At 36.5% G+C, this 25,942-nt stretch overlaps 1 protein-coding gene across 6 annotated transcripts in view; it reads left to right on the top strand.

Annotated features, from left to right (window-relative positions):
* SEMA5A (semaphorin 5A) overlaps positions 1–25,942 on the top strand; it is a 313,513-nt gene that overhangs the window by 78,803 nt on the left and 208,768 nt on the right. For 5 of the 6 annotated variants that reach the window (XM_048939888.1, XM_048939884.1, XM_048939886.1 and 2 more), the window contains one exon: positions 16,913–17,108. In XM_048939888.1, coding sequence (XP_048795845.1) covers positions 16,967–17,108 — 142 coding nt within the window. In that variant the 5' untranslated portion in view covers positions 16,913–16,966. Of the gene's footprint in view, positions 1–14,487; positions 14,509–16,912; positions 17,109–25,942 lie in introns of those variants that run through there. The other variant, XM_048939887.1, reaches the window with a different exon arrangement.

Here is a 25,942-nt window from a genome sequence, read left to right as displayed (position 1 = left end):
AGATTGTGATGTATTGTTGAACTTACATTTTGAAAAGTCATTCAAAGTCCTTACTATAAATCTCAGTAAGAGGGGAGTAAAATAGGAAAGGATTCAGAAAAAAAGGACATAAAGAATGAAGAGAGGTGACAGAGACATGGAACAGCTTCAGTGCAAGAACGACTGGGAGACTAGGTGAGAGCCTCCTAGTGGAAAGTGAGGTTTTGGCCAGATGGTAATAATGGTACATATCTATAAAATTTTAAGAGCTGTAAGGTGTGTGGGTGGGAAATGAAGACTCCTTGTGCCTTATTTTTGTATCAGAAGAGTTATCAGCTGAAAAAGGCAAGGAGTCCTTTCAAAGCAAGGGAAGAAATTTTTCTTTGCAATCACAGTGTGTAGGTTATTTCTGGGTTTCCTTGCAACAGGAAGGTGTACATACTGCATGGGTATAATGAGCTGCTGAACAAAGTTGAAAAAGGGAGGAAAAAAAAAAATGCATGCAAAGGTGCTAGCTCTAGGCCGGGTAGTTAATCATCTGAAAATTGTAAAAAGCTGTGCAGTACGTGTTTTGGGGGCAGAGGAGCATATTTCTGCATAATTGCTCTGTTTTTCACTGCTGCTCTTGGCTGCTTCCAGAGGCAAGCCAGTGGGTCAGACTGGATATTTAGTCTGAATGAGTATGGTAATTCCTTGTGGGCAAAACATCCAGTCTGGTCTACTGTGACAATTCTGATGCACTTTCGTAAATAGTAAGGTTACAGGGTGCAGTCCCAGAATAGAACTCTCGGTAGAACTGCTTTTAAAAATACTGAGCTGTTATGTAATTTGAGGTCTTATGCTGAACATAGGGACTTTTCCTCACTGTAAAATGAATGCTTATGTTGGCACTTGATAAATTATCATTCGATTAGTTTAATATGTTCAAGATGTTTCATTGAGGGTTCAGTGCCTCGTCAAAAATCTCACTTTTCTAACTGCATTCCCTATACAATCGTTACTGCCTGTCAAAAAGAGAGTTAATAGAAAAAAAAACCCTCATACTGGTATATAAGCACTAGTGGAACTTGCTTCTGGGTAGAGGTGGTGGAATTTGAGGGGAGAGATGAGTAAGATAAAATGGAAAGATTAGAGAGGGCATAAAGAGTGAGAAGAGAGTGCTAAACTCAGAGATAATTCTGTGAACACAAATTAATATGAGAGACAAAATGTTGGAGTTCTATTATGACAGTCAATGGGGCAAAGGTAAAAGTGGTAGAGATGCAAAATGGTAGCAGTTGAAACAGCCAAAACTGATGCAGCTGGTAAAGAGAGAAGGTCAAGGGAGAAGATTACTGGATAATGATAAGATTTAATTGAAGGTATTAAATGATGCGAGATAAGTATGAGAAAGTACTGAAGAAAGTTATTAAAAATTAACAAAACTGGATTTTAGGATCTTAGAAGGAAGCAGCTGCTGGGAATGGAAGAATCAATGTCTCTCCTTTTCAGTCAGTGATTTGGACTTGAGGTGGATGGATCCATGCCAATAGTAAAGAGAAATTTGCTACAGCAGTATCTGTACTTCCTCCAGGAAATTTTCCGAGGATACTTGAAATAATAATGAAGTAATGCACAGGAAAAGAGGATACCAAGGGTGTGATTTTGATCAAATGGATGAGAATCAGAGTATAAGACGAAAAAAGAAAGAGGAATATAGTGTAGGCCATCACCAATTAGAAGTATTACTTAACTCGGATGTTTCCCAAATCATCTAATTCTTTGAGCTCATCCAGGTAAGGGGAAGTCTTTCCTCATGTCCCTTCTACCTCTTCTTGTATCTTCCTTGTGGTGCTGTGTGTGTGGTAATGGGAGGTTTCCCTTTGTGACCATGCTTGGCGCATTGCAACAAATGAAGCATAAAAATGAAAGGCTTGTTTGTGGTTGTAGTTGTTGGATGTTTCTTATGTTACAAATAATGTGGATTGCTTCAAAACAACAACAGAAATTTCCAGGTGGAATGAAGGAGCTTCATTCTCTTTCAGAAGCTCTGTGCCTGATATGTAACATAATTACAGACCACTGAGCTGTGAACAGCTTTGTTGCCGATGAATTGGGCCGTACTCTCTGCATAGTAGGTGAAGGAGGATCAGACAGGGATGAATGAGGTCATTGTGTCCAATGGAAAGACTCTTTGCTTCTTGCCACAGAAAATGAGCCTCTTCCCACTAAAATCTGCTGTCAAGTCTCCAGAATTAATGGTGGCTAGGAGTTGTTTCAAATACCTGATGTGAAATGAAATAGTCTTTGATGTGTAATTTTAATCTAATTTTCACCCTTAACAAAAATCTAAGGAACAATAAGGGCTGTCTTTTCTGTGCTGGCATAACTGTACCTCCACCAGTCATGCTTCTTTTTGCAATTGAGATGTGACTTTTAAGTATGCCATAAATCTTTCAATTGCCTGAAGCCTCATGGGTTGCTTTCCTTTATCTTGGTTGTTGAAAATATCAAGACAATTTGTAGAAAAGGGCACTGTTTCGAGAGTATTTGAGACCGTTTGACCATTGTATCTCTGCTGATACAGATACAGTGTTTTTTTCTTTCTTTTTGTTTGTGGTTTCTGTTACATTATTTTACTGCACATGAGAATTTTTTGCATAATTCATTTTCTCTGGAAGCCCTTCTGCATGACAACATTGAAAGTGGCTGAACTTACTTTTCACTCACCTTCAGGTTGCATTTTTCTAGAATATGTTGGAAACCACTGCTGGAAAACATGTAAGATTGACAGCCCTGGAAATTGAAAACCATGTTTATCAGTGGACTAGATAACACAGCCTAGTTGTACAAACTATATATTGTGGCAATATGACTCATGATTAACCTGCTGAGATGACCTCTGCTTGAGTTATTTATGGAGCACTGAAGGTATGCAAAGATTTTTGCACAGTGAGAACTGTGTTTCAATTTGCTTTCGTATCTTATTGTATATTTGTTACCGTGTAAACATAAGTTCGTATCTTTAAAGAGAAAAGGACTGTGAAGTCCATACTGGATTTTTCATGCAGAAAATGTGTTTACCCCAAGTCATACTGGTTAGTTGTTGAGCTTAATATGGCTGTAGTGACTAAACAAGTAAATAATAAAATGACATCTTATGTTAACAATTTAAGAAATAGAATGTATCAAGGTGTGTATCACTTCAGCAATGCAGGCTCTTCATGAGGTCATTCTGTTACTACCTCATGGTGGGGAAGTGTAACTAAGGAGAGAATTGGCTTGGTGAGAGAAAGGATGTGGGGAAGTTTTTGCTTTCAAATAATGCTTTTGGGAGTAGTATGCCAATCACATCCTCAATGGTGAAGCATGCTCAGGTAGAGCGTAACAAGTGCACCATACTAGGTAACTTATGTTATTATTCATTGAGAAGTTGAATGGCATTCAAATCATGTCTGTCTTTGAGTTATGCATCTCATAACACTGATTTAAATTTCTAATTTTTTTCCCTGTCCAAATACACACAATATCAGCAAGCGTCTTTGTTTTCTCTGTTATGTCCAGTCTATTTTCCTCTCAGTCCCTTTCTAGGTCAAACTTTGCATCTCATTATTACGCAAGGCTCTTGGTGGAAATATCTTGCATCCTTGACATTTTCTTTCTAGACTTTTTATTTTGAGTTCCAACAATTCCATTCCATAGACCATTCTCATAGCAAAGAGGGGGCATACCTATGATGCTTGCGTCTTATTACATCACTGTGTAAACTGTCACTTTTCTGCTCTGTCTGAATCATTCCTTAACACCACACCTTCAGCCAAAGGGCAGGTTTTAGCTGGACTTTATTCCTGAGATATTTTATTGTACTTTTGTATTTCCTTGTGTCTTTGACAGGGTTTTTACAAGTTATTTGCTTGTTTTCACGGTCATTTTCCTTGACTTGGTATTCCTTCTAGAGCTTTATGCAGGAACTGTTCTGTAAGCAACTTTAACATTACATCTTCGTAAAGTAATGTGCAAATGTCATCAAAGCAGAGAGCTGGTAAAGAAGGGAGAAGAAATATAACTGCAACAGGCTTACAGAAGAGCAGAAGGAGTAGAAGTAAATAAGAAAGCATACTTAGTACCACTGGAGTTCTGAGGAAAGAAATAAAAACAAATACAAGAAAGATATTTGAGCATTTTCTTTTTCTTTTTTCTTTTTTTTTTTTCCCTTAATGAGTATCCTCTTGTGAATATTCAACAAAAAAGGTTTTGGCTGGATCAGAAAGGAGAGGTGCTGAGGCTTGCAGTGGTTCATAAAGTTGAGGGACAGAAATATCAATATGTCTTGATTTCTAAGGGGAGTAAATTTATTCTTTTTTTATTTTTGCTGGAGTACTCCGCATTACTTACAGTCATGCAGAGACTTTTATTCTTGTGTTTTAACTCGCCTTTATCAGTGACCACTTGCATCCAATGTAGCATGCCAAATCTTTGATGAATGCCTAAGAAATCGAGGAAAAGTGGTTGGTCTGGCTTGTTTGTGCATTAGTTGGTGGCTCTGCAGCTCCGAGTAAAATACAGGAGTGAACTCAAATATGTGCTATCCTCCCTGCTGCTGAGGAGTGAGAGGGATCCTGGCACAGCTTGTATGAGATTATGATGATGGTGTGTATTATAGCCTGGGTTAGCCAGCAGCCAGCTCAGGAATGGTTTGTCTCTGGATGGCTTAGGGGAAGCAGGATGTTGCATTGCCTCTGTGGTGTATGGAGGGCAGGGAAGAAAGAAGCTGGACTGCAGTAGAGGGTGAGAGGAAGAGTGAAGTGGAAGGTCTGTGTTATAGGAGGTGCACTGTTTTAATGAACATAACAAAGAGGGGTCCTGGTTATACCTTATGGCTTTTGGAAGCAGATCATGGTGGCCTTAAGCAACAGTAGCTAAGGGTGTTCCTGACTGAAGGTCATCCAGCCTTGCCTTGGTGAACTGTTGCAGTGGGGACAGAGCTTTCAAAGGTTTTTAAACTAGTTTCTCAAACCTGTGGGTGAACTGTGTGTCATAAAACATAGGGATATATGGGAACCATCCCATTTAGGCACCCGCGTGAGTGCTAGGAAAAACTTATATGCCACAAAACTGTCTAAGAAAGCAGGAAAAAGCTTTTATTTTTAGAAAATCATGGAGAATATGGAAGCATCCTACCATTTCTGTTTGTGAGCTCAAGGTGACTTTTGACAAAGTCTTTAACTCTTTGAATTTTAGATTCCTCAAAAGAAAGAGGCTAAGAGTTTTTCAAAAGATGCAGTCTGTGCATACTTACTGTATGCTTATAAGATTCCAAAGTGATAAATGAAAAATGATGTATCCAAAGCTACAGAAGTCTAAAGTGATTTTGGGTATGATGAAGACATCAGTGACGCTTTATGTAATTTGGTCCTTGACTGATGGAAACTGTCAGCTGCTGAGAAACCATTGGGGAAGATGTCACCAGACAAATTGGATTTTCACAACATTGTTACTTTGTGAAATAACTTTGTGGAATGGATTTTTTTCTTTTTTTCTGAAAGCTCTTAAATACAAATGACTAAAAAGAGTCACTGTTAACAATTAGGTAAAACTTCGGAAATATAAATGAACTTTAAAAAGACACTTTTGAAGAAGGATATTCAGAAAAGCTGTTGTGTATGTGTAATTTATATATATTTTCAAAGATATAAATGCACAGCGCAGCACGGTTTGTGTTCTGAAGAAGACTCCCGAGTGGCTTCTGTGTATTGGAACAAATATGTCAGGAAATGTTCCTCAGGTAACCAGAGGTTATTTAACTTATCTGTATTTGTTGTTTGACAGCTTCATCAGGTGCATTCACTAGCTAGTATGTAATTTCTGTTGTTTAAAAGTAGTAAAAATTGATACAAAATGTAACTTTTTTAAAATTGTGTTGGAGGAAGAAAATAAACTATTTTTTTTCTCTCCTTAGAAGGATTTTTTTTCTATCTTGCCCTATCTAGCAAAAGTAAACAAGATTGCATTGCTAGGAAGCTCAGGCGTGCTCAGAGATGTTCCTAGCATCTATGAGACAGTTTTATGTGGGATTTTCAGTGTAAACATTGCATTAATTTTGAACTTTACCTTTCATCTTTTACTTTGGTTTGGTCTTAAAAGACCATTCTACAGCCAAAATCTTATAGGAATTAATTACTTTTAATTTCACCTCATTTATTTTAGGAAAAAAATTATGAACTTGATTCTTCTCAGGAGGTAGAAGATATATCTCTGATCTTGGGAGACAGTGAAAAATTAACAAAAGATAGACAATAGTTTGGGAAAATACAACTGGGCCAATATTTTCCTTTCAAATTGGTTGTTCTTGGTTTCTGGTAGTTTTATGAGGGTTTATATGCTTCTGATATCTTCAAAAGATAGAATTGTTAGTCACATATTTAATGCTACTAATTAAAAAAAGAGGTTTGCGTGATGTCTTCAAATATTCTAAATATTAGCACAACTGGATGTGATATAAGAGATTTTTATGTTTTTCCCGCTGCAGTTCTCATTTGAACCAGAGATCTAAATACAAAATCTGGTGTGGAAGAGTATCATGGGAATTAGTGAATCATGGAATGGCTTGGGTTGGAAAGGACCTTTACTCCATCCAGCTCCAACATCTGCTGTGGGCAGGGCTGCCACCCACCAGCTCAGCTGTCCAGGCCCCATCCAACCTGGCCTTGAGCACCTCTAGGGATGGGGCATCCATTACTCCTCCTGGCAGTCTGTGCTGTGCCCTCACTATCCTCTGACTAAAGAAATATAGTATGGAAAAATAAAATAGATGATTTGGTTTAAACAGTATTGCTTCTATGTTAATCATAGGATTGGAATAAACATTAAACTTCTTTAATTTGCATAAGACGTTGACATAAATGTGTGGGAAAACTTTTACTGAAGCAGAAAAAAACTTAAATCATTATCTTTGCAGTGGTAAACAAGAAAAGCGGGATAGTTGCCTGCTTACCATAGGCTTTTTCTGTAATTGTTGCAGAGACACTACATGGTTTAGTTCACTCAAATGTTCTCCTCAGGGTACTATCTCTATTACCTATCCAAGAACTGAAGTTGTAGCCAGAAACTTGGTGAGATGAATGGGTGTTTTGAGGGCTTGTCTTGATTTAAAAAAGCTATATATAAATAAGGAGATGGGAACAGAAGTGTTCCTTAACAGTGATGTGGAATCAGAGGTATGACTTTCCCATTTCCTTTGTATCAGTGTGATAAACCTTACTGTTTCTAAAGGTGTTGATGTAAGGAGAGACACTGTTGGTTATTAATGGGGAGAAATAGTTGGCTAGAAAGACTTACAAGGAGGCGGGAATCTGAAATGCATTTGCAAATGCCTGTGTGCAGTAGTGAGTGGATTCAGCAGGTGCTTTCCTTCCACTGAATCTCAGTTGTCAAAGCTATGGCCACCATGAATTTGCTGAAATTTTTAAAAGCCATTGCTTTATGAAATTGTACCAAAAAAATGCAGGACCAAACCCAGCAGAAGAAAAATTTGCCTGAATTATTTGACTGAAGCAGCTGTTTCATGACGTTCCGGTGCTTCTCCAGCAGTACTTCTAAGTAGTAACTACTTGAACACAATCTTTATTTTGGAAGTTTGCCTAGTGTTAATGTGCAGAATATCCTCTGATAGTTCTGTTTTAACAGTACAGTTTTGTCCTTTATATTTGTGATTTAACATAATGCTTTTCGAAACATTAGTACTTAGGGAAGATAATTTTAAGTACTATCAAGCACTTCTGTACAGTGATTTACAAAACAGTAGATATTTATTTATTAACTTTTAGATTTTACATTCTATAGTTTTCAGTTAGATATTAAACTAAAAAAAAAAAAAAAAAAACAAAAAAAAAAAACAAAAAAACAAACAGAACCCCCCCAAAACCACAACTATTTGAAGTTGCTTTATTACTGTCTCACTTCTGTTTTTGCTTACATCCATGTACAAATTGACATTTTTCCTGCAGTTTGTAGATACAAAAATACATTTCCAGATGGCTACAATGATAATGTGATGTGATGATCTTCTGTCTTAATTATTTAACAAACACTACTCAAATCTGTGTTCTCTTCCCAGTTTATCTAGGATTAAAGAGCTAAACTTGCAATACTCTCCTATTACCATATTTTCAAAGCCACTTTTCACAAATTTCAGATCACATGTGAATTTTCACCCAACTCCAACCTTTACCTTCCTTATTCTCCTATTGACTGAAAATATATTCTCATTCTAGCCAAATGTTTTCACATGGTTATTTAAGTCCATTGTCTTCTGCTGCTCCATTGCATGCAATTGTGCCCAGTCATCAATTACAACATTTTTGTTCACTCAAGTCATGGTTTTACACCTGCATTTTTTTTAGTTCCCAACACAAGATGGTTTACAGCATCATGAAGAATGACAAAGCATCCTAAACTATACTGTCTCTTGCATCAAACTTGCATCTTGGTAAAGATCGCGGTAGAAGGCAAGACACATGGCCAGATTACAAGCAAGAGGTTTTTTAATGTGATGACACTTTATATAAAATGAGGTATCAGTTCACTGGTAATGCAGAATAATAATCACAGCTTTACTTGCGGTTATAGCTGTGGTTTAGTATACATCACTGATTCCCGGTAGAGAAACTTGACAATTGACTTTTTCTGTGGCTCCCTTACAGGGAGGGTGGATGCCTTTTTACCACATTATTATGATGAGTAAGTTAACAGTTGTGTCACTTCTGGGAAGAATAGGAGTTTGAAGACTGTTCAAGAAATGTTGCCGTTGAAGTGTTTCCCTTTAAAGCAAGGCATGTTCTGCCCTTCTCTAAAGTGTTTAGTTTTGTGAAATAAACATAATTATGTTGCCTAAAATGAAGGAAAAGCAATGACTTGAACTGAGGCTGAGTTTTCTAGTAAATAAGTTAAAAATAAATATTAAAAATAATCTTCTGGTCACTTGTTTTTCTTAGTAATAACTTTTCAGTGTAGTGGACTGACATCTTTTTATTGCATTCAAGTTTAACGGCTAAATAAGATTTCTCAAAATTAATTTTTGTTTAATGAGGTATAGAGCATCATTCTGGGTCAGTATTACCAGGTCTCTGAAAGTATATGCTTCTTTAAATTCTTTGGTCTGTATTTTATTTTATCATTCAGGAAAATGTCAGAGATATTTAGAAAGCATTTGTATAAGGGTCACTAACAGCCTTGCTGGCTAAAATAATAAAAACTTCTGAAGCTTAATTTTATATTGTGTTTTGTGAAGGATGGCAGTTATGAGAAGGTCCATTTTATGCCTGGAGGAGTCTGTTGATACTGAGGCCTTTGTTGACTCAGTTGTAACCAGGAGACATATCTTTCCATACTGTAGGGCTTCCTAATAGATTAGTGAGGGAATATAAAGAAAAAATGCAATGGACTGGGTATCTGGGTGCTATTTCATCTTGCAGTCAAGGCTTCTGCACTGAAGTATGTGATCTGAAAAAGGCTATGCAATGCATTTTTCTATGCTTTGCAGTCAGACATATTCACTTTTTGCTAGATTTTATGAATAATGTGTAACTACTGACTTGTATGTACCACACAGCAATAAAAGTTAGTAAAATGAAGCCTATTAATGTCATGCAGTACACGCTCAGATCTTTGCAGAGTGCTTGGACACAAAGCTGGGCTGCAAGGATCCCACCCCACACGTGGCCTTTGTCAGTGCTCAGTCCCTCTGCAAAGCTCTATCATTTTTAAATTCATCCGAATACTGGGGCAAAGACTGTCTGCTGAACTGCTATTGCTCACTGTGCCTGTGAGTACTGTACAGCTATGTGTAAGATTTTTCCCCTTTCTTCTTCTAGATCAGCATGTGTTTTATGCTGTGTTGATAGTATTGGCTATCTCTTGGGCTCTAAGAAAAGGCATATAGTTTTCCAATAAGAGTATCAACTGAAAAAGGAGCAGGCGATGTTGGTATAGTTAGGCGAAGAAGAGCAAGGGTGTGTCAATGGATCTGTGAATCGCTAGTGTCATTTTCTTGCACTGCCTGTTGCTTCTGCCCTCTTCTGGTTCATTTCTCTCACCTCATTTTTTCCCTTTGGCTGCTAAACTTCCTCTGTTTCTCCTTTCAATTTTTCTCCACTGCTTAGACTTTTATTTTCAAGCAGTGATTACTACTTTTTGTTTTCCTACAAAATTACTTTTTTTAAAGAAAGGTCTGTGTTATCGCTTAGGATCTCTCCATCTGTCTCCTCAGACTGATTTCTAGTTGCCAGACAGAAAATCCCAGCTCAGTGAACATCCCTAGCAATGTGCTGGGGAGGCTGCTCTGTGTGACCACAATGATGGACTGGCTGTAAGGGGAAGGAAATTAATGGTTGGGATCTGGGTCTTGAGAGGATCCCAAAAATGCTGGGGAACTAAGGGTTTTTTAACAGAGCAGGGGCTGGGGAGGAAAAATGAACTCCCCGAAATGTGGGGTTTTGATCTAATTTTGGCTGACACTGTACTAGTATAACTACTTTTATTCTTATCTTTGTGATCCTGTTCTGGACCTGCTGGGTTGGCTGGTGATATGGGTGCTGCCATTCACAAGCACTCTGCCCACTGATGAGGCAGTTATGGCCATTGTGATGGATGAGATCTGAAGCATCATAAAAACTTTATTTATCTTTTGAAAGCTACCTTCATGGATATCACAAATATTGCATCTCTTCGAGCAGCTCTGGAGAACTAGCTTTTGTGACAGAATATTCTTTTGCTGTCACCATAAGCAACAGACATTAGCAGGTTTTTGGCAGAATGTCGCTATGAGTTTAAGGATTGATTTTTATTTTTTTATTTTTAACTGTGTTAGTCAATGACAGCTGATGGGTAACTGCCTCTTGCGGATCTTAAAATTCATACCACTGCAGAAATGAGTGGTGACATTAAGAAAAAAAAATTAAAAAAAAGTTGAAGCTACTTGATAATCAGTTTGTTAGTTGAAACTGAGTCTCACTTTATGAGAATACAAATTAGAAGGACCTGGTCTGTTGCATAGCAAACAGTCTGCGTTACTGGATCTGGTGATGAAACAGGATGACAAATGCTTCAACTTCTGCATTGAAGGTCTGGAGCCTCCATTTTCATTTTGGTGTTTAATGAGGTTATCTTTGAGCTATTGCTCTAATCTAATCGAGTATCTGAGTGATGCACACATTTCTAAAGCTGTTTAGAATAGGGGGTTTGTCTTAAAGTGATAACATAAGAAGGTATAGCTTTTATTTGTGGATTTGACAGGAACACAGAATTAATCACAGTAGTAACTATATTTTACAAACAAGATTTAAATGAGTTTTCAAATTGTATCAATGTAATTTTAGGAGAGATTTCTTTTTTTTTTTTTTTTTTTTTTTTTTTTTTTAAAAGAACACAGCTAATTTGTGAAACACATGAAATTTAACATGTACATAGTAAAGACACAGGCATTTTTTACTGGAACAGAGTGGAACACTGTTAATCCAGGCTGATGTGGCCCCTTGGTGCCTCTAACTGCCTCTAGCCCTTCTCGCTTGTGTATTTCACCTGTGCTGTTGCCAGTGCTGGCAATTGAGAACATAGACATCTTCTGAAAATTAAGCTAGATTTATTTATTTATTTATTTTAGCCACCCCATATAGAAACATAGAATCATTAAGGTTAGAAAAGATCTCTAAGATCATCCAGTCCAACTACCAACCAGCTACCTACTTCACCCTAACCATGTTCCTCAGTGCCACATCCACATGCTTCTTGAACACCTCCAGGGATGGTGACTCCATCACCTCCCTGAGCAGCCTGTGCCACTGCCTCACTGCTCTTTCTGAGAAGGAGTTTTTCCTAATATTCAACTTGAACACAAGTAATATTGTCTGACTGCTAAGTTCTGGTTTTAGGGAGCCATTTTCCTTCTCTGTGCCCCTTACAGCTATTCTTCTCCCTTTAAAATGTACTTGTTAGATGACACAGTTTTTTTTAATGTATTCCTTTTTCTAGCAATTCTCCTCTCAAATGGCTTATATGAATTTGAGGAGTTTGGCTTATGAAATCAAGCCATCACAGAAAAAAGGCACTGAGTGACATCCTAGGGGTGTTCACAAATTCCAGTTTTATGGCCATGCAGCTGCTGATATAATTTCAGGATTTTTATGAATGTTTACTAACAATGCACAACTATGGGAAGATTTTCTTATTAAAAAGAAAACAGCAGTTCCCTCTTTTAGTTGCATTACTTGCAGTAATGCTCTATTCTTCAAATAAGTTGTAAAGATGTCCCACTAACAGTACAGTAGACAAACTTGATATTTGTAGAAGTACTGATATGATTGAAGATGAAATAATTATTGCTAAATATTTTAAAGTGTGCAGTAATAATGCAGAACAAGGTATTTATTTGAATTCATAATACTATTCTAATGCAATAGTGTGATGTAATGTAGTCTGTAATTAGCTAAGTACTTTTATTTCTGGTTCTTGCTTATGCACAAGGTGTACGTTGTCCAGTGCAGTTCGTATGATTCTATCAAATTTTATCTGTTTTGCAGTGATAGAAGTGTAGCAAAGCAGGCAAAGTGAAATAGATTTCCCAAAGAAATTTGGGAATTTCTTTTTACATGAAACAGTGAATTACATGAGCAGTGTCTCCAATAGCAGGCACTGCGTGTAAACTGAAACTAGCATCTTTTAACCATACTCTGTTTCCATACTTACACTGAAGTCAGAACTTAAGTTCACTTTGTCATGCACTGAAATTGTTGTTAAGCTGACAGAGAGTCAATATAGATAATTATTTGAAAGCATTGTTGCCAATATTGGCACTGCATGGCAATTCTGTGTCTTATACGGCAGCTTGTTTTAGCCTAATAAAATAAAACTCAGTTTATAATTCAGAGGTAGACTGAAATTTTTGTTTTTAAATCTAGAAATATTGGCATCCTAAATAGATGAATTTAGTGCTTGGAGTGAACAATCTCTAATGGAATCTGCATGGAACTACTGTAGCTGATACAGGCCTTCCATGCTTAGCTTTTCTCTTTAGCAATAGATATCTTTTGTTGGCTCAACCAATGAAGATCTTGAATTATTTTTTCCTTCTCAAATGTACCTTATGGATAAACTAAATAGTACTTTGGTAAATGATAATACACTTACCTAATAAACCTTACATTTCTTCTTGTCAAACATGGTCCAGAAAAGTAGATGAGGGAGAGAGTGCACAAAACCCCTTACATATAGAAATAGAATAATATATTGAATTTTCTAATTCTGCATTTTTCTTTTTACATCCTCACGTCTTTTAGAAACTTGTAAAATTTAATTTGTCAGAAGTCTAATGTAAAAAGCCATGCTAGAAAAACTGTATAATACGTCTAATTTGCCAATTCCCAAATGTATAGCAGTAGTTTAAAAAGTGGTCAGAGTGGCTATTCCTGATCAGTTCTGAAGAATGCTGACTGTACCATTTCACTGTTGAGAGAGATTTGCCTATAGACATTGTGCAGACATGGAGGAAAATAGCCTGTAAGTTTTGTGTTTAACATTCAGATGGTGTTGGTCCAATGCCCTATGTCAAGTGCCAGTTCTTGGTATAACAATATTAAGGAGAAAGGGCCAGTCCTTTGACTGCTTCAAGTATATTGCATTGTTTCAGTGCTGCACAGGCATTGAGTTCAGGTATTGCCTATACCAGCATGCTCCTGCAAGCAGGATCTGAAGATGAGAGATGGAGCTTGTTTGGAGGCCATTACTGCAGGATGAGCAAAAGGGAGCAATCTAATTCCTGCAAAATCTGTGGAAAAGAACTGGTTTTTGAAGGCTTTTCTAAGATGTCTGTACATGCTGTTCATACATGCTGAGAGGTGTATTATTATTATTTTTTTTGCTTTTTAAATTTTTAAATTTTTGTTTACTCTTGCTGTGTGTTAGTGTAGCTTGTGGTTTCTAGAGTCCTTTTCCTTTCTTTCTTTGTCCATACCATACAGTAGTGAAGTGGTTAGTGAGTTTCTTTTCCTCCCAGTTGCTCAGCTTGCATAAAACTCATCCTTTTCTTGTGAGAGACCTGGTGATAAAATTTCCATCTGGTTCCAGCTTGCTTTACTATTCTTTTGTCTGGCTAGGGTTGCTGAAACTCTTCTGAGTTGCAAGTAAGCATCTACTTGCAGCTACCCACAATGTATTTGATTTGAATTTATTGCTTTAAATGTATTAATGAATGCATTTAATTAAATGAAATTGAATTAATGGATTAGTACATTTAATTAACTTAAAAAGGTAGTAGTTGAGCTAGAAAGAAACTTAAATTTTACTGTTTATCTCTGAGATATATTATCAGAACTGCATTCACTTTCTTTGTGTCTCCTGCACAGGCTAAACTTGTCTTTGGATATTCTGTTTGAGAGAAGAGGGAGTGTTTCCTGCCTCCATCCTCACAGTATGAAAAGTATATAGTGAGAGAAGGAGTACAGCATGGCTAGAAAAAAAGTTTTTGCCCTAAAATTCTTCTATAACATGACTGTACAGGTATACAGCATTTACAGCCAGAGAGCCAGAGAAGGCTGAGCTTTCTATTTTCACTTGTTTAATTTATTTCAGTTTTGTATTCACATATTTATGGGTATTTCTGGGACTTTGTGAATTAAAGGAAAGAAAATTTGTTTCTTTAATATAAAAGTACCACATTGCTAGAATTGTTGGAATAGCTGCTGCTGAACTATGAACAAGAAAAACAGCTTCTGAAAACCTGTGATGTGGTATCTGTCCCTCATTTTCCTTCCTAAATACATATACAAAATCTTACAGAAACTTGAATTAGAGCCACCTGGTAGTAATATACTGGTGCTATCTGTAAGTTAGTAATATCCATTAGCTATGATATAACCTGCATAAACTGGTTGAATTTGGATCCGAATGGTGCATAATGCTTGAAATGTTATCCTTGCAGAAAATGAACTACCAAAACACTGAAACAGGAGTTTGATGCCCCTTTATATGTGAGTGCACAAAATTTCTATAAGCAGGTATTGCCTGCTGTGAGCCACAAGCAATTCATAGGAACAGATTCACACTGGAATGTGGTATTGTAAGATATATGACTTCAAAAAATAGGAATCTGAATTTAACAGGCTAGAAACATCCCTCTCACTTTTTTTTTCTGTGAAATGTAAGCAAATTTAGCATAAAAGCTGTAATCTACTATTAAATTCACATAGCGCTCAGATGTATTATGTCTGTGATCTAATTATTTTGCTTTAAATTCACGGGGATTGGATGGGTCCAGGTCTTGGCTGGAAGGATTTTTAAGGCAGTAAAATAAAGTAGTAAGAGAAGCACAGTTTATCTTATGACAGTGGTTCCAGTGTATTAGAGAGCAATGTTTACTGACCATTCTGCTTTCTGAGCACAGCTTTTAAAACACTAGGCTTATTATGAAGTATCTATTTGTTTGAAATACTTTATTTCAACCTTTAGGATATTTAGACAAATAGAAAATTTCCATCTTATTAAATAACACACTAAAAGTCAACAAGCTCATATGTTTTAGGATTCAGTTTTACTGATCATTTTTTTCCTGAATGGCTTCATTAATTTGCAGAATGACATTTCTGCCATTATGGAGCTGTCTTGAATCTCTTGTCTTCCTCTTCTAAAAGTCAATAATGCCTTAAAAAAGTGTGCTATCATCAGGCAAGCCTTTGGGACTTGGTAAAGCTGCTGGTGGCAAAAGTGTTTTGAGTCACATCATTAGACTGTTATGACTGCAGACCAGTCAGTAATTTGAAAAAACAATTTATTTTCTCCTTCCTACTTGTAAGGAATCAAATCACTCTCCATTGTGAGAAAGGAGTGAGGGGGAGCAGACAAAGTGAACAAGAAAACAGCTGATGTTTTCTGAACCTTTTCTATTTCATGGAGTTAGAATGGTGATAGGGAAGCTTAAACATGATTCTATTCATTCCATGAAGCCCATGAAAAAGCTATTTATAAATGCAGACAGAATCAACCTGCTATTACTTCTGATCTCTTGATGTCACATGACATTTTCTTTTAAAAAATACAAGAAAAAAACCAACGAATTAAAACTGACCCTCTTACAAGATTTTTGGAGCATAATAACAAGTGTGATACGTTGGACGCTTTATTCTACCTAATGTCTCTGTAGAAATGGGATCAGTGGTGGCTGCACAGAGTGGCCTTGGGTTTTTTTTCCTTCTCAGAAAGAAGCCTACAGGGGTGCCTCAAGTGTCAGGCAAGTTGCATGTTTGAGAGGATTGAAGGCCAGTTCTACAAGAATGTGTCTTCATGTTGTTGTGGTTGGGCAGAAATGGCATGTCTGCAACTCCGCTTTCTGAGAGCTGGTGAAAGCCTTACCAGTGCATATCTTAGTGTGTGTGTTTTCTGTTTTTGTTTTTCCTAAGCATGTGTTCAGTTTTCATTATCTATGAGAAGGTAGCTGAGGAAAAATGGGTTTAACAATTACTCTGAACAGGTTATTTTTAACAAGAGTTTGCTTTATGTCTTATAAAATAGTCCCAGTTATGGGATGGATTTTATTTCACAAAGTACCATTTCATTTGTTATATCTAAATAAAACAACAAAAAACCCACTCATTATTTTCCCATAGCCCAAATACAAAATGAAACCTTTCCAGGAGGGCAGGGAGGTAATAAGTAACAATTTTTGAATGCTTCCGGTTGATGAAGGAAATCAATATTCCTAAACTATTTAGGGATGATGGCTTTATAAAGGATTTATAGGAACAGTTGTGATTGCATGCTATCAGAGAGTCAAATCCTAAAAAGAGAGAAAATGATTTCATTAGTGATTTTGTTGCTATTTAAAAAAAAACCAAACAACACAAAGAATTGTTTAACTTCTCTGTTGTATTTACTCTTGTGCTTGAGTAAATTTCTCTGAATTCTCTAGGTGTTTTTCCCCCATGAGTGCGAGAAGAGTGTCTAGTTAAAAGAAGTGAATGCTATGGAGGACAGCATGACCACCATGAAAGGAAGCTGCCTTCTTGTACTACTGTTGGCAGGATTTGGAGTATTGGGAATACTGGAGCCAGATGCAGAAGATATTCACTGTCACAAAGCTGTGCACCCGGTTATTGCATACAAGGGTAAGGAGTAAGAGCAATATGTCCTTTCTTCTTTCTAGAAAAAATTATATATATATATATATACACAAAATTATTCTCTGATTAAAATTAGCATAATTTTATATGCATATATATATATAATTATGCTAAGGAATGTGTAATTTTTTAATTCCTGAAAACTTCTGTTTGTAATGTACTATGTTATGAAAGAAAAGTGCATTCAGTGCTGGTTTTTTTTTTTTTTTTTTAAATTACCTGGACTGTATTCAACACAGGATGAATACAACTAAGTTTGAAAAGTTTGTTTGCAATTTGCTGCTGAATGTGTCAGTTGACAGTGGGTGACTCATTTTCTTCTCTGATTAAAATAGAGCTAAGATCGTAGAGTATGTAGCTCAGCTTAGAGGAGGTCACGTACGAGAAGCTGAGAAGTCCTTGACTTAGTGTAAGCACTATTCAGCAAGAGCTAAAACACTGGTCAATGTGTTATCAACTCTGTTTTTCTCCTAAATCCAAGACTTAGCAATATAGCAGTCACTATGAAGAAAATTAACTATATACCAGGACATCCTCCATCATGCACCACTGTGAAGATCCTGGTTCCATCTTCTTGTTAAGTATTTGCAGGTACTGTAAGCCACCACGAGGTCTCCCTCAAGGCCTTCTCTAAGCTAGACAAAGCCCAGTTCACACTGAGTGTACTGGAAGTCATGTTCAAACCCTTGGCCATCTTGTTGGCTCTCCAACAGGACACACAAATTGTTTTAGTTTATCAGCACTCTGCATGTATTGTGAGGTCATAAATGGGATGCAACATTTTAGATGCTTTTACTGATTCTGTGATCTCTTTCCTTGGTTCTATCTCACTGAACAGGCTATGCTCTTGTTAATAAAGCTTGGGGTGCTGTTAGCCTTCTTTTCTACACAGGCATGCTTCTGGCTCTTTCACGTCTGCCAAGATGCTTTGGTCTTTTCAGCTACTCCCCAGCCAGGCAATTCCTACCCAGTCTGTGTTGAGGGGTTGCTCCTTCCCAAGTGCAGGCCTCTGCCTGTGTACTTGCTGAATTTCTTGATGTTGCTTTTGGCCTTTTTCTCCAGCCCACCTTGGTCCCTTTGGATGACAGCCCTTATCAATGAATTTGGAGTTATCTGTAAACTCAATGTGTCACCTCTTGCCTTGCCTCCCCTTTGTTGTTGATTAAAATGTCTGTTAAACAGAGTAGGTCCCAGGATCAGCCTTTGATCAGTCAGATCTTCACTTGTTATCAGCATCTTGGTGGAGTAAGTGTCCTTAAACACTTACTCTCCAGACCTGATCATCCAACCAACATTTTTTTATCCACCTCATTGCCCATCTGTAGAGACAGGCTATAACATCCTATCTTGCATTGAGACAATGCTGGAAGGGTTGAGATAAATTGCATCCACTGTTCTCACCTCATTATCAAAACTAGTCATTTTATTATAGAAGGCAATCAGGTTGGCCAGGAATTGACATTGCTTTGGCAAATCCATGGTGACTATTCATTGTCACCATCTTCTCCATCTTTCCATGAAAGAGTATTCTGTGGAGACTGAGTGACCTTTCTCAGGAATTGAAGAAAGACTGACTGTCCTGTGGTTCTCATGTTTTATTCGCTGCTTCTTTCTCTGTTACTTTCTGTTTCTTTTCAGAGATGAAGAGTGGCAGGTTATCTCATTGGTCATAGATGCAGCTTGTCTTCTTCGATTTTTATGGGCTTAGATATTGCAAGTCATCCCTGGTTCAGGTTGCATCTACCACTGATAGTTCTTCAACTCTTTTGCTAAATACGGAGGCCTGTGAGACCTTGTTGGTGAAGACTGAAACTGAAGAGGTGTCGAGTAGCTCAGCCTAATCTGTGTCTGCTGGCACTAGGTCACCTGCCCAGTTCAGCGAGACTCACATTTTTCCTGTTTGGTATTTGGTTGTTGTTGTAGCAGTTAGAAGCTCTTTTTGTTGACTTGACATTCTTTGCAAGTTTTAACTGCTCTTGAACTTTGATTAACTTGATTCTTACATGCCCATGCAGTGTTTCTAAATTCCTCCTTGATCACTTTGTCCCTGCTTCCACCTCTTACGTATTGTGTTTTTGCACTGGAGCTCTACTCTGAACTGCCTGTGTAGCCAAGCCAGTAGTTATCTTCTGAGGTGTTGGGATGAACTGCTGAGGAATAATTGAAACAAAGTGAAGAACACTTAGAGAATGTAGTCTATAAAAAATTGGGCATTTAATAACTTTTATGATTGTCTTTTATATTTTTGAATTTAAATTATTTTACATTAATGTTATAATTTAAAACAAATTGCAAATAGTGTGTAGCTGTGAAGATGCGAGGATTGAGATGTTTTATATTACCTATTGCTTTCTTTGTTTCACTAAGAGAAAACGTTTTTTTTTTGTTTTGATGAATTAGGATTTATTGAAATTTAATTGACAAGAAGATTTGTTTCCACTCTGTATATAATGTTCTGTACTGAAAGTCTTTTTTGTTGTTCTAGTGTTTTAATGGTATAAGAGTAATGGTGCCAGCCTTTCTTTTCTCCAATGTTGAGGAGTGAACTAAATTTGTCATATTTTTTTAAACTGGAATTGCAAATGATCTGTCTAATGTGAATGGGGGATGTTTATCTCTCATTGATGGACTAAGTAGTCTGATTTAGTTTGAAATGCAGGTTTTCTTAGTGTTCAAATAGTGTGTGTAATTTAGATTTAAAAATTAAATGATAATTTTGTATTTTATCATAACATACATACACAAAGTTGTAGATTAAAGAAGCGCAATTAAAATTCTGGCACTTAATTTAACAAACTAAATGATTGTTTCATTTACATGTTTTGTATATGCAACTATGAAGGCAAATAATTTAGATTTGTTAACAGTGCCACATGCTAAAGGTTGATTAAAAATGCATTGATCTGAGCCTGATTCTATCCATAAATTTCAGCCCACCTATAGGAGAGCAGCTTGAATTTAGGTTTATCCTGCCTTTTAGACTACTATAGTATCTATTTGATTTCTAGTGAATTCTTTCAGTTTTGAGTTATCTGTTCTAAGGTTTGTTGGAGACAGAGGCGTGCTTTGTTCTCTTGTTTCAGTTGCATCTTACGAAGTAGCCATCATTAGTGTACTGAACAGTTCTGTCTTGCTGTAAATAGATGTGGAGAATGCTGCTATGTAGGAACATTTATTTTCAGATTGCTCGTAAGAGATTTGGTAATATTTTTCCATGCTACACTACTGACCTTTGTTGTAAAAAAAAAAAAAAAAAAAAAAAAAAAAAAAATAATAATAATAATAATAAAAATATATATATATACACACATACATATCATTAATCAGTACATATCTGTGATGCATCTAAACTTTGAACTCATGACAAAAATTTCCTTCACTTAAAATATTCTGATAAGCTGTAGCTCATACTTAGCAAAATAATCTGAAGGGAGTAATCAGTAAATCTTTGAAATTATATGTAGAAATGTATGTGCAATGTGTTATACAGTATATAATAACTGGGTAACATTATAGTGCAGGCACGTAGCAGTTGACTAGTAATTACAGGGCTGCTAGTTAAGCAAAACAGATGAGAAACCAAGAGAAAATATGAGTAAGAGAGGTTTGTCTTTGAAAATGTACGTAAGGAATGAAATACGTGGAGTATCAAGTTATGATGAAGATGTATGTATGAGAGAACTATGTCGTGAATGAATCCTGCAGGATCAAAGATGGGAACTCGGGGAGCAATGTATCTCCTGCTGTAAGTGAAGATTAGAAGCACAACTACCTGAGGAACATGAGTATCCATCTATAAGTCTATGGGCCCCCATAACAAACATCCCAGAATCCTGAGAGAATTGGCTGATGTATACTAACCAAGCCTCTCTCAATAATGTTTAAGAAGTCATGGTGGTCAGGTGTCCCTGATGACTGGAAAAAAGGTAAGGAACTACTGACCTGTCAGCCTCACCTCAGTACCAGGGAAGATCATGGAACAGATCCTCCTGGAAGCTATGCTAGGGCACGTGGAAGAGAAGGAGGTGATATGGGGTAACAAGTATGTCTTCACGAAGAACAGATCCTGCTTGATGAATTTTGTCACTTCTTATGATGGCATAACTGTGTCACTGGACAAGGGAAGAGCCACTGATATCATCTATCTGAACTTCAGTAAGGCCTTTGACACACTGCCCCATAACATTCTACAAATTTGAGAAGCATGGTAGGTGAAGTATGAACTATTAAATAAAACTAATGGAGTGAGAATCTACTGTAGTGTGTATGGATGAGCAACTGTGAAAAAAACAATAGAAAGAAAAAGTAGTCCCAGGGAGTTGTCGTGGTAAAATATAGATAGGGACTACATCTCTTGCAAGAGCCTGCTTTCTTTTTCTATTGCCCATCAAAAAACATTTAGGTGATGATCCTGTCAAGCTACCTTTTCTGTAGAGGCATGTGCAACTTCTATAATTGATTTTCTCAGCTAAACATTTTTAGCTGAAAGCCTGTGATGTATCATCTCATATTAACTGGCAAGAATTATGCACACCAGTTGAGAACCTTTACTCAAGTAATGTGCCAGGCAGAGGAAAGGGAAGACAACTTGCATATGCACGTACAAATGACTTTTGACATGACCCCAAACACTCTTCCATTGTATTTGTCTCATAAATTGTAGTAGTAATCATAGTGTAATTTATTTATCTGCATAATTAATGTTGTGAATGCATAGGGCTTTCCTAGAGTTGAATAAAGCAATTTGTGTTTCACTTGGAAGCTGGAAGTTCCTTTTCTTATTTCTTAAAGTTAGTTGCGGTTTTCATAGGGATCAGATAAAAGCAGGTCTGTAAATAAAAATTGGGATGGACTGACAGAATCATCTCGGTAGTTTGCAGTTCAGTGTGTTATGCATTCTTGAGAGTACCTGTAATAATGCATAGTCCTTCTTTTAAATCTCTTTTTCTCCAAGGAGTCTGCCTCTAGATGTGCAAATGTGCACTAATCTGTTGTAATTTGTTTTTTTAACTTGATTCTGCTTGCTCATGTTACATGTATGTGCTGAAGATTCATCACGTATGTTAGCATAATCTTTTGAAATAGAGGTAAGAGGCTGTAAATCCTGTAGTGCATCTTGTAGGTTTGAAGGCAAGGAAACAAAATGCAGGTTGTACAACGGACATAGAGATCCAGTGCTCAAGATTATTTATCTGTGTATATGTTTATAGTGTGTGTAAATACGTATGTTGATGTTTGAAATAACTTGAAGTGTTTAGACAGAAAAAAGCATAAAATAAGCTAATCTTTAAAGATAGAGCTGTACAGTTGTAATTCTTAATTTTTATCTGGATATGCTTTTATGTGCACACAGTTATGAAACATTAATTTTTATAAAGTATACTTGATTTTATTGATAGCCAACATTTTCTTACTGTTTCTTTTCCTCTCAATATAGTAAATGAATGTGTTTAACCTGAATAGTTAGAGAAGGCTATGAAACAAGACTTCCTGTAGGTAAGGACAGTGAGAAGTAAACTGTTTGCAAATAATATTTAGAAAAATAAAATGCCTATGAAGATTAATGTCTTTGTCAAAGTTGAGCTGTTCTTATTCAGAAAACAAAGCAAACCAGTTGAGAAGATTAAAGCTTGTCTAAATATTTCCATAGTTTTCAAAGCACTTAGCCACACATTCTAGAGGAGCTGTGTTAGATGAAGGTAATTTACTGCAGATATGTTTTTTTTTTTTTTTTTTTAAGTTCAAAAGTAGTTGCAGTGGCGTTTCCCCTTGCCAATATATTTGTGGAACTTGAAAACTCTCTGACCTGCCCAATCTTGCACAGTCCACTGGAGGCTTGTGCTGTTGGTAGAGTCCTCTAGATAGATCTAAAGGGACCTACCCGAGAGCTTGCCTGCTCCTCTCAGGTAGCCATCCTTTTGTTTCAGGCAAACTTAGCTGCGTTATCTCATGCAATTTAAATGAGTAGAATGATTTAGCACACTGTATTTTGTGCAAACCATGCAAAACCCTTGACTGAAGACTTCTCTACTGCTAGATCAAGGGATGCAGTGACCTGTTCCATTGTGTCTTGTCTTGGAGGAATATTCAGGCTTACAGCTTCACACTGCCATCTCTTTTTTTAATACTCTCTCATGCATATATATGTAGAGTGGCACTGGCATGAAATGCTGGCTAGCTGATGGACTTGTGACATATTTTAGCAATTTTAGAATATAGATCTCATTTATATTTATTAGGAGAAGTATAAGCAGGAGAAAACTGACCCAATACTGGTTTCAGGTTTGAGGTTATAAACATCTACTGCCCTGTCATCCGCTTGCATAAAGTCTAGTTTCTTAGGTTCTTTTTTTATAGGCATCAATTTACAGTTGTGAATTTGAACTTAATTGATGCTCAGAGTATAACTGAGATCATCTGCTCTAGGGCAAGTTTCATTTTTTTATTCTTCTCTAAAGTAATCAAAATTTAAGATTGTGCTGTCTCAGCAAAAAAAAAAAAAAAAAAAAACAAAACAAAACAATTGACAATTTTAGAAGCTGTGTTTAGTGATATTTTGAATACATGGTGGGCTGTAAAGAGCTTATCTGTTAAATAAACTTGCTTAAAAATAACATGTCTCAGTCCTTAAAAGAAATGAAAGTAAACCCTTCATTTCTACTTGAGGTTAACCAGAAAAGAAAACTAGCACAGTTATTTTCTGATTTCTTGGTTCGGGAATCCTAAGAAATATATTTTCTTAACCTTATTGTCTAACCACCACAGAATTCCCTCAGTTGGTATTTGTCTAAGTAATATAGATTCAGTACATCTTTGCTTGTTTTGTCATGTGGTTTCTGTATGGAGCACATATGCTTAACATGCGCCAAGAGGAAATAACTTGCGGGCTGAATAAAAAAAGTACATGCTGTATGAACTTGTTTTTGTTTGTACTCTCATCTCTTTCCCCTAATCTTTTTGCAAGCTACTGTTTAAACTAATAATAATCTACTTAAGCTGCTTGGTTTTTATTGCTCTTTTCTTCTTTTTCCACTGCTATTCAAAAATAATCTTTAAGGACCTCCTTCCAGATTCAGCAATGGGATTGAGGTGTGTTGCTTTCCATCCTTTATCTTCCTTTAGGTTTTTCTTTATTTTAAGAACACTTATCAGTGAAGTTAATGGCTAGCTAATATTACAACTTTGGTTTGTCCAGATGACAGGGCTACGAGATTGCTTGCGCTATCCTTTCAATAACCAGCCACTTTCAAGGAAGAAAATAATACCTTCTCCATATTTTTTTTTCCTTAACAAAATCAAGTCTGCTTTTATTTTTGTACAGGAGACTAAGCACCCACTAGGGAATGTCAACTTTCAACTGATTACAGTTAATTAAAAAAAATGATAGAATTCAAGATTGAAAGGTACTGTCCCTTTACTCTTTGTCTCAATCAGCCTGCATCTTCGTTATCCAATTCCATAAGGAAACAGAGTATGTTAGGGAAGCTCTTGAAGGAAAGAATAATTAGATACTAGATAACTTATTTTTCTTTGTAGAAGTGATCATTCTTTAAAGCAAGTGTCAAATTTCAATTCCTTTGGTTCTCGTAAGCATTCAAGTCAAGTGCTGGGCCATCTTAGAATGTTAATAACTTCAGCAATGAATGAAATGGCTCATCAGCTGTACAAACATGTCCTTCTAGCCTTTGCATAGCTTTTCCATGACTGATTTTCTCTAAGTGTGGTTGTTTAGAGCATGTGAAATTTCCTGGCTGTAAGCAAAGCAGCAGAATGAGAAGCTCCTGCCACTACGGATAAAGAGCTTACAGATAGAATTAATCTGTTTTCTGTTGTGGTGTTTGTGTTGTTTCGGTTTTTTTTTGTTTTTTTTTTTTCTTTTTTCTTTTTCAAATGATACAAATTTTTAGTGGATGTGGGCATTTTTACAGAAAGACTGTAGAAGATAGATTCCAAACTGAAATGTATTTAAGAAACAAGTGGACAATCAAGAAATAAAGATGCTGAGTAGCTAAAGTTGTATAATCTTTCACAAGCTTTGGTGTGTTTAAAGAGAAATTGAAAAACAATATTGTTCTGATTAATTTTTTTTTTCCACTACATAATATTTTTTTTTCAAAAAACGTTAAAGGAATATTCTATCTCTTTAATTGATGCTGTCAGTGTGAAGATTCTGTTGATCATTCTATTGATTCTACTGATTGAGAAAGGCCTTAACAAAAGCGTACCCATTGTTTCTAAATCAACTAGCGCAGAGTAAACTAGGCTTTGCCAAAGGATTAAGTTCTCAGTGCATAATGTCCACTTTGATTCAGGTGAATTTTGTTCCCCTTCTTCTTCAGGGTCTTCAGTGCTTTGTGACTAGAGAGCTACTAGGGTTTACTGAAGGAGAGCATGTGTGTGGCTGGTTAGCATCACACAGGTGAGGAGCTGGGAATCAGCCCTTTTTAGCTGGTCTTTGTGTGGCCCATTCATGTCCACCTTTTCATTGTCCATACATATTTTTATTTGTTTTCTTTTTTTTTTCTTTGGAGGAGAAGGAGGAGAAAAAGAAAAAGAATTACAAAACTCTTAAACATTTAGCAGTCAGTATTTTAAGGTGATATTTTTTTTTTCCACATGCTTTCTTTCCTGCCTCACTTCTGTGGCACCTTTCAGTTGCTATTGACAGGCCTGGAGGATGCTGAACAGCTGATTTTGTTTGCATGGCTGAGCATGGTAGATATTCATTTGTAACATGGCAGTTTATCATATTCGGGTGATACAGTACTCTGACCTGTCATAAGCTTATCATTCTACTAATAGTACTCCAAGTTTTGTTA

The sequence above is a fragment of the Lagopus muta genome, chromosome 3, assembly GCF_023343835.1.
Source record: "Lagopus muta isolate bLagMut1 chromosome 3, bLagMut1 primary, whole genome shotgun sequence".
NCBI lineage: Eukaryota > Metazoa > Chordata > Aves > Galliformes > Phasianidae > Lagopus > Lagopus muta.
This window is presented reverse-complemented; position numbering and strand designations above follow the sequence as displayed.